The sequence below is a fragment of the Gouania willdenowi genome, chromosome 7 (assembly GCF_900634775.1).
Source record: "Gouania willdenowi chromosome 7, fGouWil2.1, whole genome shotgun sequence".
Lineage (NCBI taxonomy): Eukaryota > Metazoa > Chordata > Actinopteri > Blenniiformes > Gobiesocidae > Gouania > Gouania willdenowi.
Window position 1 is genome coordinate 40373142 of NC_041050.1, and position 13154 is coordinate 40386295.

General features: G+C 51.8%; 1 protein-coding gene across 4 annotated transcripts in view; it reads right to left on the reverse strand.

Moving 5' to 3' along the window:
• Positions 1-13154, reverse strand: part of LOC114466703 (myosin-7B-like) — a 58311-nt gene that overhangs the window by 41099 nt on the left and 4058 nt on the right. For all 4 annotated transcript variants that reach the window (XM_028452342.1, XM_028452341.1, XM_028452343.1 and 1 more), the window contains 7 exons: positions 13115-13142; positions 12825-12918; positions 12658-12750; positions 10830-10893; positions 10661-10759; positions 6515-6618; positions 6171-6309 (listed from right to left, as the gene is read on the reverse strand). In XM_028452342.1, coding sequence (XP_028308143.1) covers positions 6171-6309; positions 6515-6618; positions 10661-10759; positions 10830-10893; positions 12658-12750; positions 12825-12918; positions 13115-13142 — 621 coding nt within the window. The remainder of the gene's footprint in view (positions 1-6170; positions 6310-6514; positions 6619-10660; positions 10760-10829; positions 10894-12657; positions 12751-12824; positions 12919-13114; positions 13143-13154) is intronic.

Below are 13154 nucleotides of genomic sequence, written 5' to 3' on the forward strand. Positions count from 1 at the left end.
ACACACACACACACACACACACACACACACACACACACACACACACACACACACACACACACACACACACACACACACACACACACACACACACAGTCGTCATTCATGGGGCGACCGTGGCTCAGTAGTAGAGTGGGTCGTTCAATAACCGAAGAGTTGGGGGTTTGAATTCCACTTTATCCATTGTCATTGTTGTGTCCTTGGGCAAGGCACTTTACCCACATTGCCTAGTATGATTGTGGTGTGTTGGTGGTGGGAGGGGCCGATGGTGCACTATGGGCAGTCTGCCCCAGGATAACTGTGGCTACAATAGTAGCTTTCCACCACTGTTTGTGGAGTGAAAGAATTATGCACAAAATAACATAATACTGCTGAATAAAATCCAATGCATTATTATTATCAATGGTTTTATTGTCTAGAGGGACAAGTGCCTGTGTGAACACACTCCATCGAATGTAGAGGTTGATCAGTCATCCCTGCTGACCGCCAGATGCAGTGCTTTAAGCACTGAATATTCCCCTTCACGCATGCGCAATGAGAGTATGTATACCAACAATGTGACCCGTGACCCCTGGATGACCCGGAGGAAGTTTATATCTTCAGGTATCATTCCAGGGTACTTCCCTTTTTTTCTTCTCGCGCGCAGTTACTGGAATACTGTGCATACAAGCTGCCGTCGCTAGTAGCTCCGTGACCGTGGTAGCTCGGAGCAGCGTGCATTCGCCCTCCAGGAGCTGCGACAGTGAGTGTTTGGGAAGCGGTAGTTTTACCCATTAGCAATCTTTGTTGGCACAGGCCGCGTTAGCGCTGCCTCCCCCCGGCATATGGTTTGTGTTTGGTCCTGACGACACATGCTGACAAGGTAAGTAAAATGGTAAATGGTAAATGAACTTGATTTATATAGCGCTTTATCCCCACACTGAAACAGTCTCAAAGCGCTTTACATATCAGCTCATTCACCCAATCACTCTCACATTCACACATCAGTGGGACAGGACTGCCATGCAAGGTGCTAGTCGACACATAGTCAGGTACTGGGATCAAACCCCCAACCTCTCGATCAGAAGACAACCCTCTACCACCTGAGCCACGGTCGCCCCGCCGCTTATTCAGCAGATCAACGGTTGTCTTTACAAGATATGAATGAAATAGATTGTCGATGGCTGCGTTTGAGCTGCCTACTCCCGAAGTAAGCAAGTAAGCCGAATTTATTTGTTTGCTGGTGGGTCATGTGCGCACGCCCAGAGCCCAGCGTGGATTTGTTTACATTAGCCTCACCGGCTGAGCTAGAGTCATCTTCTGTTAAAGATGCCCAGTTCGGGTGAGGACCACAGTACGGTCTGGATGGCTCTCATATCTGCACAACCTGTGGGGTTTCTTTACAGCCAGAGGATGGCCACGACCTATGCCCCGCATGCCCTGGTCCTGAGCACCTGCGGGAGGCGCTGTCAGGCAATCCCTGCATGAACTGCAGCTACTTGTCTCGGGCAGCCAGGGTTGCCAGGTTGGCAGGGGTGGAAGGCTCAGTAGCCGTAGTCGACCTCCCCCCAGGCCAGCTACCTCTGACTCGTCAGACATGCTCCAAGAGGCGGGCAGAGTCCACGGCAGCTGCCCCTTCCAGGAAGAGAATGAAGTCTGACCATAGTGGGTTATCATCTAAAGTCAAGCAGCTGTCTGCTGAATTGGCTCAGATGAGATCCCTGCTGGCCAACAGCCAGCCGGTTATTCCCCTGGAGGCTGATGCGGCACTCTCTCCCCATTGCCAACGCTGCTGCCCGAGAAGGATACACTCTCTTTGGCTGCTTCAGCTAGCCATTTCTGTGATTATGGGGAGAATTTGGTTGTCGGATCCCAGGTGTTTGAGCAGGGCTCCCAATCCTCGGATCAGAGTTCAGGGGCTGAGGTGGAAGACAACTCCATGCGCGCTGTCATCCGCCTGGCTTTACAGCGGCTGCACACAGCTGTCCCACAGCAGGCAGAGGCAGCATCTGCAAGCGCCTTCTTCAGGCGCAGGCCTGCCTCCACAGCTTTCGCTATTCCACATTCAGAGGATTATCTGAAGGAGTTACAGTCCTGTTGGAGGGACAGTAAGGCTTGCGCCCTGGCAGCCATGCATGATGCAGCGGGGGCTGGCCTGGATCGCACTCCGCCCATCGAGCCCGCCATCGCCTTCCGGTCGAACCAGGGGAGATATTTGGTCCAGCAGCCCAGGAAGCGCTGGAACGTACCATCCAGGTGGGGCAAACCAGGCAGCAGCTTGCCGGGCTTAGCCGGATGCCTCCTCCTGATAGACCCCAGGCCGGCAGGCTGAGGGACCCCTCGGCTGTTTTTTGCACCCACGTGCCGCCACCAACTCACTCCACTGGTTGTCGTGATGCCCAGCGTCCCGCACGGAGACCGGTCCGGGATTTTCGGGGCACTGCTCGCCTGCCCCCCAGACAATTTCGAGCTCCAGAGCCTTTCCGCCCTCCCACTAGGGCCCCCGAGGGGCCGGGGGGTAGAGATTGAGGCCTTGGGGCCGGCGGTCGGATATTTTTCGCATCAGCAGCTCCAACAGTGGGCTACTCATGCTTCAGACCCATGGGTGGTTGCCACCCTAACCTACGGGTGCAAACTTCAATTCCTCCCCTGCAAAGGCTCTTACATTAGACCAGGAGCTGTCCGCCCTCCTGGCCAAGGGCACCATCGAGCCTGCAGACCCCCGGTCAGGTCACAGAGGGTTCTACTCAACATACTTTTTAGTGGCAAAAAAGACAGGTGGATTCCGCCCAATCCTAGACCTCAGAGGGTTGAACAAATTTCTGAAGGTCATACCTTTTCACATGCTGACCACAGCAGATGTCCTCAGAACGGTGGCTCATGGGGACTGGTTCACATCAATAGACATCAAGGACGCGTACTTTCACGTCCCAATTGCTCAGCAACACAGGCAGTTTCTGCGCTTCGCATACCGCGGCCGCCGCTGGCAGTTCAGGGTGCTGCCCTTCGGCCTCTCTCTCTCCCCAAGGGTCTTCACAAGGTGTGTGTCTGCGGCCCTAGCACCTCTACAGTCTCGGGGCTTGAAGGTTCTCCCATACCTGGACGACTGGCCGATCTGTGCTCCATCCCGGGTCCAGGTGTCACAAGACACAGAGCGTCTCCTGTCCCATGTGGCTCAACTTGGACTCAAGGTGAATGTGGAAAAAAGTTGCCTGGTGCCATGCCGGGTCACAGTTTTCATTGGGGTTTTACTGAACAGTGTAACTATGACAGCAAAACCCTCCCCCCATGGTGTGGACAGTGTTTTTCGCCAGCTCGCCTTTTTCAGGGAGGGCCACTGGCTGACCTATGTCTCTTTCCTCCGTCTTTTGGGCAAGCTAACGTCAGTCTCGGGGGTAGTTCCTCTGGGCTTGCTGTCGCTGCGCCCGCTGCAGAGGTGGCTGAACAGCTTTCACTTGGATGCCAAGCAGCACAGGAGCAGGAAGCTCAAGGTCTCACAGCAGTGTCTTTGTGCCCTGGCTCCGTGGAAGGACAGGGCTTACTTGCTCAGAGGCGTCCCTATAGGCTCCGTTCCATCTCACAGGGAGACCGTTACCACAGACGCAAGGTGTGGCAGAGCAGGACGGCCCAGGGGTGTTGGCCTGTGGAAGATCAAGGTTCACACATCAATGTGTTGGAGCTGCGTGCGGTTCACCTAGCTCTCAAGCACTTCTTGCCACATCTGAGGGACAAGCATGTCCATGGTTGTCCCTCAGCGTCCTTAACCACTAGGCCACCCCTCTACAGTCTACAATGTATCACATAAACCATCAGGGTACCAAGTCTGCACGGCTGCTGGAAGTGGCAAGGGAGCGCCTTACATGGGCAGCCCCCCGCTTGATCAGTATACGAGCAATGCATATACCGGGTGAGCAGAACCACTTGGCGGACTTCCGCTCCAGTCGGAAACCTCCGTCAGGAGAGTGGCACCTCCACCCGGAGGTAACACACAACGTGTCTAAAGTTAAGCCTACTACCAGTTTTATCCACAGTCCAAGACATGTCAGTGCATCATAGACCATTGTACTGGTGTACAATGCGGGAGGTGGACCCTGTGCACTGCCCTGTGCCAACTATCCTGGACTTCCTCCAGTCCCTTCTGGACAAAGGGCTTTCTCATTCAACACTGAGAGTCTATGTCGCAGCAATATCTTGCCGACATGTAATGGTTGACAATGGCACAATTGGTAGCCACAAGCTGGTGTCCCTTTTCTTGAGAGGAGCTTGGAGGTTGCATCCTCCGAGAGCCACGAAGACTCCAGCCACCGTTTGAGCCCTTGGCACAAGCAGCGCTGAAGTGGGTTACCCTTAAGACTGCGTTCCTTATGGCCATTTCCTACGCAAAGCGTGTCAGCGAGCTGCACGCCCTGTCAATCAGCGACACATGTCTGAGGTGGAATTCGGACGGCTCGGGAGTCACTCTGTGGCCGAACACAGCTTTTCTACCTAAAGTGCTGTCCTGCGCTCACCTCAACCATCCCATTCGGCTGGCACGGTTCAACCCTTCTTCCGTGGAGCCAGAGGTCCAGTCAGGCCTGTTGTGCCCAGTGCGCACCCTGGAAGCCTACATTGCAGCTACTGTAGGTTTTTGGGGGTCTGATCAGCTGTTTCTCTGTTATGGTGGCCCTAACAGGGGTGGTGCTGTCTCCAAGCAGCGTATCGGGCAAGTAACCGTCTCATTCCATCTGGTGTGCAGTGCCACTCTACCAGGAGTGTTGCTACGTCATGGGCCACCCTGAGGGGAGTGCCCCTGGAGGACATCTGTGCTGCGGCCTCATGGGCATTGCCAGGCACTTTCTCCAGGTTCTACAGAGTCCTCTGATCCTACTCACTGAAGAGTGGTAAGCAGGATTCTTCGTGACTTTTCTAGCGGTCAGCCATCCATCCATCTTTTCCCGCTTAGCCGTTTCCGGGCCGCGGGGGCAGCATCCTCAGTAGGGAGGCCCAGACTTCCCTCTCCCCGGCCACTTCCTCCAGCTCTTCCGGGGGGACCCCGAGACGTTCCCAGGCCAGCCGAGAGACATAGTCTCTCCAGCGTGTCCTGGGTCTTCCCCGGGGCCTCCTTCCGGAGGGACGTGCCCTGAACGCCTCACTAGGGAGGCGTTCAGGGGGCATCCTAATTAGGTGCCCGAGCCACCTCATCTGGCTCTTCTCGATGCGGAGGAGCAGCGACTCTACTTTGAACCCCTCCCGAATGACTGAGCTTCTCACCCTATCTCTAAGGGAGAGCCCAGCCACACTACGGAGGAAACTCATTTCGGCCGCTTGTACCTGTGATCTTGTTCTTTCGGTCATGACCCAAAGTTCATGACCATAGGTGAGGGTTGGAACGTAGACCGACCTGTAAATAGAGAGCTTCGCTTTTTGGCTCAGCTCCCTTTTTACAAGCGGTCAGCAGGGATGAAATAGAATGAAGAGTTACAAATGTAACTGTGGTTCTATGAATCCCGAATGACCACCAGAGCTCTTTGTCACTCAGAACCCTCGTGTGCTCGCAAGATTCTGTAGGAAAGTACCCTGGAGTGATACCTGAAGATATAAACTTCCTCCGGGTCCTCCAGGGGTCACGGGTGACATTGTTGGTATACATACTCGCACTGCTATTATAAACAGATCCACCTGTAACTATGGTTTCAATAATCAGGATGAGACTCACAATGTACTTAGAATTTAAAAAGTGTATTCAAGGAGTATTACACTTTAATTTGTCACCAGTAAGTAGAGGAAGTGTACAGCCCTCCAGTGACATACATATAAACGCATCACTGATTGGATGAGACACAGCGTCACTAGAAGTCACTCAAAAATCAGTGACTCAGGACGTACGATTGAGTCGCTGGAATCATGTGAGTCGCGTTTCTTTAAGAGAGGTCACATGATGTTGCGTCACTTACATTAACTTAGAATCAAATCTAGTCACAAGAATCGCTGAAGTCACGTTTGTTGTAAACACATCTTAAGGTGCTTTGATATTTTTTATGTTCGTTTGTTGTGAAAACAACTTTAGCTGCTGCTTCAAATAAACAAACCTAATCTAAGGTTGTGTATTTTGTAGTGTGTGGTACTCTCTGTGTGCTGCTGACCTCTGTCTGCCCCTCTGGTTGTGTAGTGTTTTATTGTGTAGTGTATTATTGTGTAGTGTGTAGTTGTACTCTCTGTGCCGTCAGCCTCTGCCTGCTCCTCTCGTTGTCGGGTTTTAAACTTCATGTTTCCAAAGTGCATGATGGCCCCCACCGTCTGATAACAGCCACATTTCTCCTCTGGACTGAAGCCTAGTGTGTCCATGGCCCGCTACACACACACACACACACACACACACACACACACACACACACACACACACACACACACACACACACACACACACACACACACACACACACACACACACACACACACACACACACACACACACACACACACACACACACACACAGAGTTTTAGAGAGTGTGTGTGTGTGTGTGTGTGTGTGTGTGTGTGTGCGTGTGTGTTTACGTCGGTCAGGGTTAGCTCGTCTCCATCGTTGATGTTTTCCACTGATGTGACTCCCTGAGAGCAGAAGTGATAATCGTTTGGATTGGTTGAAACCAGCAGAAGATCTGAAACACACACACACACACACACACACACACACACACACACAGGTTTAGTGGTGAACTGGGTCTGAATGGGTGGAGAACAGCTGATCATTTGATGTCCTTGGTTTGTCTGTTACTAGTTACAGGAGTAGAGGTTCTCATCTATGGGTCAAAGCCAGCGCTGTAAAGTGCTCACAAACTTCTTCCTTCTCCATTTGTTCTTTACCAACATTCAACAATGAAGCGGCAACAAGTTGTTGTTCTTTTCTTGGTTTTAAAGCCCTGGTTTGGGCCCTCACCGGTTCACCTGATCACCCACAATGCCATGTGCTCCACGTCATCTCTGATCAGAATCAGAATCAGAATCAACTTTATTGGCCAGGGGTGAATGAATACACACGAGGAATTTCTTTTGGTGACCTGTTCTCTCTCAGGTAGTATAACATTAAATAATAACAATCAACTAGAATAAAGAAAAATAAATAAAATAAAGAAAAATAAATGAAAAAAGAAGTATAAACATAAATATAAGAGTAGTTAGACTAATATGTGCAAACTAAATAAAAATAACAAGATAATAATAATAATAATAATAATAATAATAATAATAACAATAATAATAATAATAAGATAATAGTGCAGTAGTGCATTGATGAGTAGTGCAAATAGGTGAACATTTAAATGAAAAAATTATGTCCATGAACATTCACAGTGACAGGTTGTTCCATGGTTGATATGTTTAGTTCCAGGTTATTTCACAGTAACAGAACCAGGTCTGACTCTCTTTGACTGTTTAGTGTTGATCACAGTGACAGCCTGGGGGAACAAACTGTTTTTATGGCGTACAGTGATCTGTAGCGTCTGCCGGAGGGGAGGAGTTTAAACAGATTGTGTGCAGGGTGGGAGGAGTCTGCAGTGATGCTACCTGCCCGTTTCCTGACCCTGGACAGGTATAAGTCTTGGATGGAGGACAGATCAACACCAATGATATTTTCTACAGTCCTGATTATCCTTTGTAGTCTGTGTCTGTCTAGTTTGGTTGTAGATCCAAACCAGACAGTGATGGAGGTGTACAGAACAGACTGAATGATGGAGGTGTAGAACATTATCAGCAGCTCCTGGAGCAGGTTGAACTTCCTCAGCTGATACAGGAAGTACTTCCTCAGCTGATACAGGAAGTACATCCTCTGCTGATACAGGAAGTACATCCTCTGCTGTGCCTTTTTCCTGGTTGTGTCTATGTGGGAGGTCCACTTCAGGTCCTGTGAGATTGTGGATCCCAGGAACCTGAAGGAGTCCACGGTAGCCACTTTGCTATTCAGAATGGTAAGGGGGGTGAGTGGGGGGGGATTTCTCCTGAAGTCCACTGTCATCTCCACAGTCTTGAGTGGGTTCAGTTCCAGATGTTTCTGACTGCACCAGAGATCCAGCTGTTCCACCTCCGTCTGAAGGCAGACTCGTCCCCATCCCTGATGAGACCGATGACGGTGGTGTCGTCTGCAAACTTCAGGAGTTTCACAGAGGGGTCCCCTGAGGTGCAGTCATTGGTGTAGAGGGAGAATAGCAGTGGGGAGAGAACACACCCCTGGGGGGCGCCAGTGCTGAGTGACCGGGTGCTGGATGTGATGCTTCCCAGCCTTACTTGATGCTTCCTGTCAGTCAGGAAGTTGGTGATCCACTGACAGGTGGAGGCCGGCACTGTGAGCTGGGTGAGTTTCTGGTGAAGGATGTCCAGGATGATGGTGTTGAACGCAGAGCTGAAATCCACAAACAGGATCCTAGCGTAGGTCCCTGGGGAGTGGAGGTGATGCAGGATGTAGTTCAGTCCCATGTTGACTGCATCCTCGACAGACCTGTTTGCCCGATAGGCAAACTGCAGGGGGTCCAGCAGGGGTCCTGTGATGTACTTCAGGTGGCTCAGTACCAGCCTCTCAAAGGACTTCATGACTACGGACGTCAGGGCAATGGGCGTCCGTAGTCATGAAGTCCTTTGAGAGTCCTTTGTTAGAACTGCTCTGAGAGCCCTGCTTGGGCGGCTGATTGCGTCCTTTCTCATTGGGGAGGCCGGGGCCGCCTCCCTGCGGAGGGCATTGTATCGTGGTGCCGTGCGGGCCTGTGCTGGCCCTAATGCGGGCGCAGGCTTCTCTCCTTCTCGGCCGCTACCTGTTGTGGCGGGGCGGGCCACTTTGGGCCGGCGTGCGGCGGGGGTTACCCACTGGACCGCTGGGGGGTGTTGCTGGTGCCCGGCTGCACCTTGGGGGTGGGGGGTGCCGCCGTGCTCCGTGGGGTTGGCATGGTTCAGAGGGTGCCGCGGGGTGGATCTCCAGCTGTGCTGCTCGGCGCATCCCTGGGGTCCACAGTGCCACATGCCCGTCTCCGCCATCTACCCTCTCCGGTGGCCCGCCATGTAGACGGGCCGGGCTCACACCAGACAGGCCTCCTAAATGAACACTTCACTCCCAGGTGGTCTGGCTCACTCACTTTCACTTGGTGCACCACACCGGGGGCTCTCTTCGCGGGGTCTCTCTGGGCAATGTCGGCCCGGCGTGGGGGTGCCTCTTCCCTTTGGGTGTGGCTTGGTGCTTGTCTCGTCTCCTGGTTGCCTTTGGGGCGGTACTCACGGTGTGCGGGCTCTGGGCGGCCTGCCGAGCCGATGTGGGGGGTAGGCACGCTAGGGGGGTGCTGGCATCTGTAGCGGGTGGGTTTGCTTGGCACTTGGCATGGGATGATGCTATTTGCAGGGGGGCGGCGCAAGCTGTTCCGGTGGTTGCGGTCACTGTCGCCCACCTGGTAGGTCTGTTCTGCTATCTACGGGCCGGTGGGTGGGTCCGAGCTGCCCTTGGCTGGGGGCTGCTGCTTCGCACCGGGTGTGTGCCGGTGGGGGGCATTGCTTCGTGGCTTGCGTCTGGGGCTGTGCAGCCTTGCTGAACTGTGGCCGGTTCATTGGCTGGGGTGGGGGGCGCTACCCGGGTGGCTTTGCCCTTGGGGGTTCCCGGTCCTGGGGTGGTGCTCTTGGGGTTTGGCGGGCTCGGCCGGCTGGCCGAGCCAGTCCTGGCAAGGGTCTTCCAGGGCGGGTGGCGTGTGCCGCACCCTTGCATGCCGGTGGGTGCGGCGCGGGGTGGCCCCTGCTTGGGCAGTGCCCTGCGAGGCCGGGGTTTGCGTCTCTGCCGCCTCGGGTTTGCGCACGCCGCATACCGGTGTGGCGGTCTGGCTGGGCCCTCGGTGGGGGTGGCCTGACTTTGGCAATAACTAATACGCATGGTCAGGGGGCCCTCTGAATTTGTTGCTGGGGCGTGGGTGGTAGGGTGGATGTTGGTGGGGGGCCTTGGGGTTGGGGGTTGGGGTCCTCGGCGCCTTCTCGTGTGTGTGTGGGGGGGGACGGTGGCTGCCTCTTGGCTTGGGGTCTTTGGGGTTTCTGGAAGGTTACTCGGCCGTGGGGTGGTGGCCTGGGGATCGTTGGCCCCCGCTCTTTCTGCTGGCCTGGTTGCATCTACGGGTCCGGGGCAGCGCTTGGGTTTACAGTAGTGGTTTTGACACATACTGGTCTATGATGCACTGACATGTCTTAGACTGTGGATAAAACTGGTAGTGGGCTTAACTTTTGATCCTAAATACCTGTTTTAGGTTTTACCACTAACTCCTTCCCTCTGTCCACAGCCACCACCATTATACCTAAGCTTCACACTGGTCACCTGACTGGTTTGATTACACAACACAATAAACACAATATACACAACTTCACATCTCACTGTCACTTTAAAATAATCAACTCTTCCCCACCCTTTTCTTCCTTGAGTCTCTCCTCCCTGCTCCCTTCCACCTCTCCCCCACCCTCTCACCCAGGTGTAACACTCTTTTTATATTCTCTTTTTAATAAAGTGTTTCTTACCCTTCCTGAGGGAGGGCTGGTGATGGTCACAATTATGCCATAAAATAAATTCATTTATTTAATTGCAATAACAAAACATGCATTGATGTCTTTAAAATATTGCACTTCTTGTAGTGTTGACCTTTGACATCATGCGCAGACAAGGTAAAAAAAAAAAAGAGGGGGTGGGGTTACCTTGCAGCTCTGGCTTCTGGTTGGACAGGATCTGGTAGTAGATGTGGAAGCTTCTCTCCCCGGGCTGCTGGAACACCACCCTGGACTTTTCTAGAAGGTCTGACCAAACCAAGATAAAGACGTGTTAAAAGACCAAATGTACCTATCCCAACCAATCAGAGGTACTAACAGATGTCGATGTCAGCAGACGCCAACCGGCCCGTGGTTCCAAAGTGGATCCTGATGAACTTCCCCTGAAACACAAACACGGAGAGGAGCCTGTGAACCTGGAGATAAGGGAGAGCATTCAACAGGCTGGGAGCAGTTGAGCAGAAGGCTCGATCACTCAGCTTGGTTCTGGGGATCTTCAGGAGGAGGGCTTTGCTGGAACGGAGGGTGGTCTGGGGGATAAGTTCCTTTAGGTCTGCTGGGGCATTTCTATGTACACACTGGTGGGTGAAGAGGGAGATCTTATATTCAATCCTTTGTTCCAGAGGGAGCCAGTGATTTCAGGATGGGGGTGATATGATCATATTTCCGCACCCCCATCAGGGTCCTAGCAGCGCTGTTCTGGATGTTAATGCTCTTGCTAGGGATCCCCATGAGAAGAGCATTACAATAGTCCAGCCTGGAGGAAATAAAGGCATGTACCAGTTTTTCAGCGTCGGGCAAAGAGAGTGTGGGGCGGAGTTTGGCAAGGTTCCTCAGGTGGTAGAAGTTCTTGCACAGATGCTTGATGTGTGTGTCAAACGTCATGTGAGAATCCATTCTCACATGACCCATAACCTCTATCACCTTTGACTGCTGCAAAGGTGATAGAGGTTATGGGGGATGTTTGAACCTGATGTGGAGTGCCAACCAGCATGGCTTCTCCAGACAGGTTGTCAGTGTGGCTGATGATGGAGATGATAAAAGGGCTGTAGGGGATGATGGCTCCGCCCTGATGTAGAGCTGCGTGTCATTGGCATAGCAATGGAATGACACGCCATGTCTGTTGATGATACGGCCGATGGGGAGCATGTACTGTATAACATGAATAAGAGGGGGCAAGGACAGATCCCTTGGTTTACAGTAGTGGTTCTTACACATACATTGGTCTATGATGCACTGACACGTCTTGCACTGTGGATAAAACTTGTAGTGGGTTTAACTTTAGACATGTTGATCCCAAATACCTGTTTTAGGTATTACCACTCACGCCTTCCCTCTGTCCACAGACACCACCATTATAGCTAAGCTTCACACTGGTCACCAGACTGGTTTGATTACACAACATAATAAGCACAATATACTAAGGCTGTCTCTGTGCCATGAGCTGACCGAGACTGAAACTGGAATTTCTCAAAAATTTTGTCTTTGAGGTGGGTTTGGAGTTGTGCATCAACTACCTTCTCGAGCACTTTTGAGAAGTTGGAGATGGACCTGTAGCTACTGACGGCTTCTGGATCTAGAGTGGGTTTCTTCAGGAGGGGAGTGATGATGGCAGTTTTGTGCGCTGATGGAACAAAACCAGCATGTAAGGAGAGGTTAATGGCAATGGTGATGAGGGAACCAATGTTAGCCTTCACCAGGGTTGTGGGGAAGGGATCCTGGGCACAGGTAGAGCTCTTCATCCTCCTGATTATACGCTCAACCTCTAGCTGTGTGGTGTTATAAAAACAGCTGAGAGGCTGGATGACTTTGAGCTGTGGAACGACGGCTGGAGCAGGGGCAGTAGTATAGCCACGAGAAGAGAGCGAATGCCATCTACCATGACATGAAGTAAGTAGTAACTAAGCAATCTTTATTTATAGAGCACTTTTCACAAGTAAAACTACATCACATACCATCCTCTACCATCCATTACCATCCATTACCACAGGAACCATTGGATTCTTGCCCAGGAGCACGTGGGACGTTCTGTAGTCTAATGATTTGTTTTTGTGCATCTCCAGGCTTCTTTGGACCTTAAATGGAGCTTTACTTTGCAACATATACTTTAAGTCTTTTATTTTGAAAGAATGTTTGACTGAACTCACAAATCGAGACGAGTTGTCATTTCTGATGGTTTTAGCATTTCCAAACGCCTCCATGGCTGGATTAGCCTCAATGATCTGATCTTCCAGAGACCTCTGAACACACACACACACACGCACACTCAGTGATGGTCCATGATATGTTGGATGTTGTGTCAGATGTTTCTCACTCCTCTCCTGTGGTTCTCTCCTAGAGCAGCGACAATGGCGAAATACTGAATCACTCTCTTAGTGTTCACGGTTTTACCTGCTCCAGATTCACCACTGACACACACACACACACACACACACACACACACACACACACACACACACACACACACACACACACACACACACACACACACACACACACACACACACACACACACACACACGTTGATATTGTGGTTACATGTGACATTACAGTTATATTTAAAGCCAGTTTTACTAAGCTTAGCTAAGATTAGCTCAGGCTTACGTGATGAGCATAGACTGGTTCTCTCCGTCTGTGAAACAAA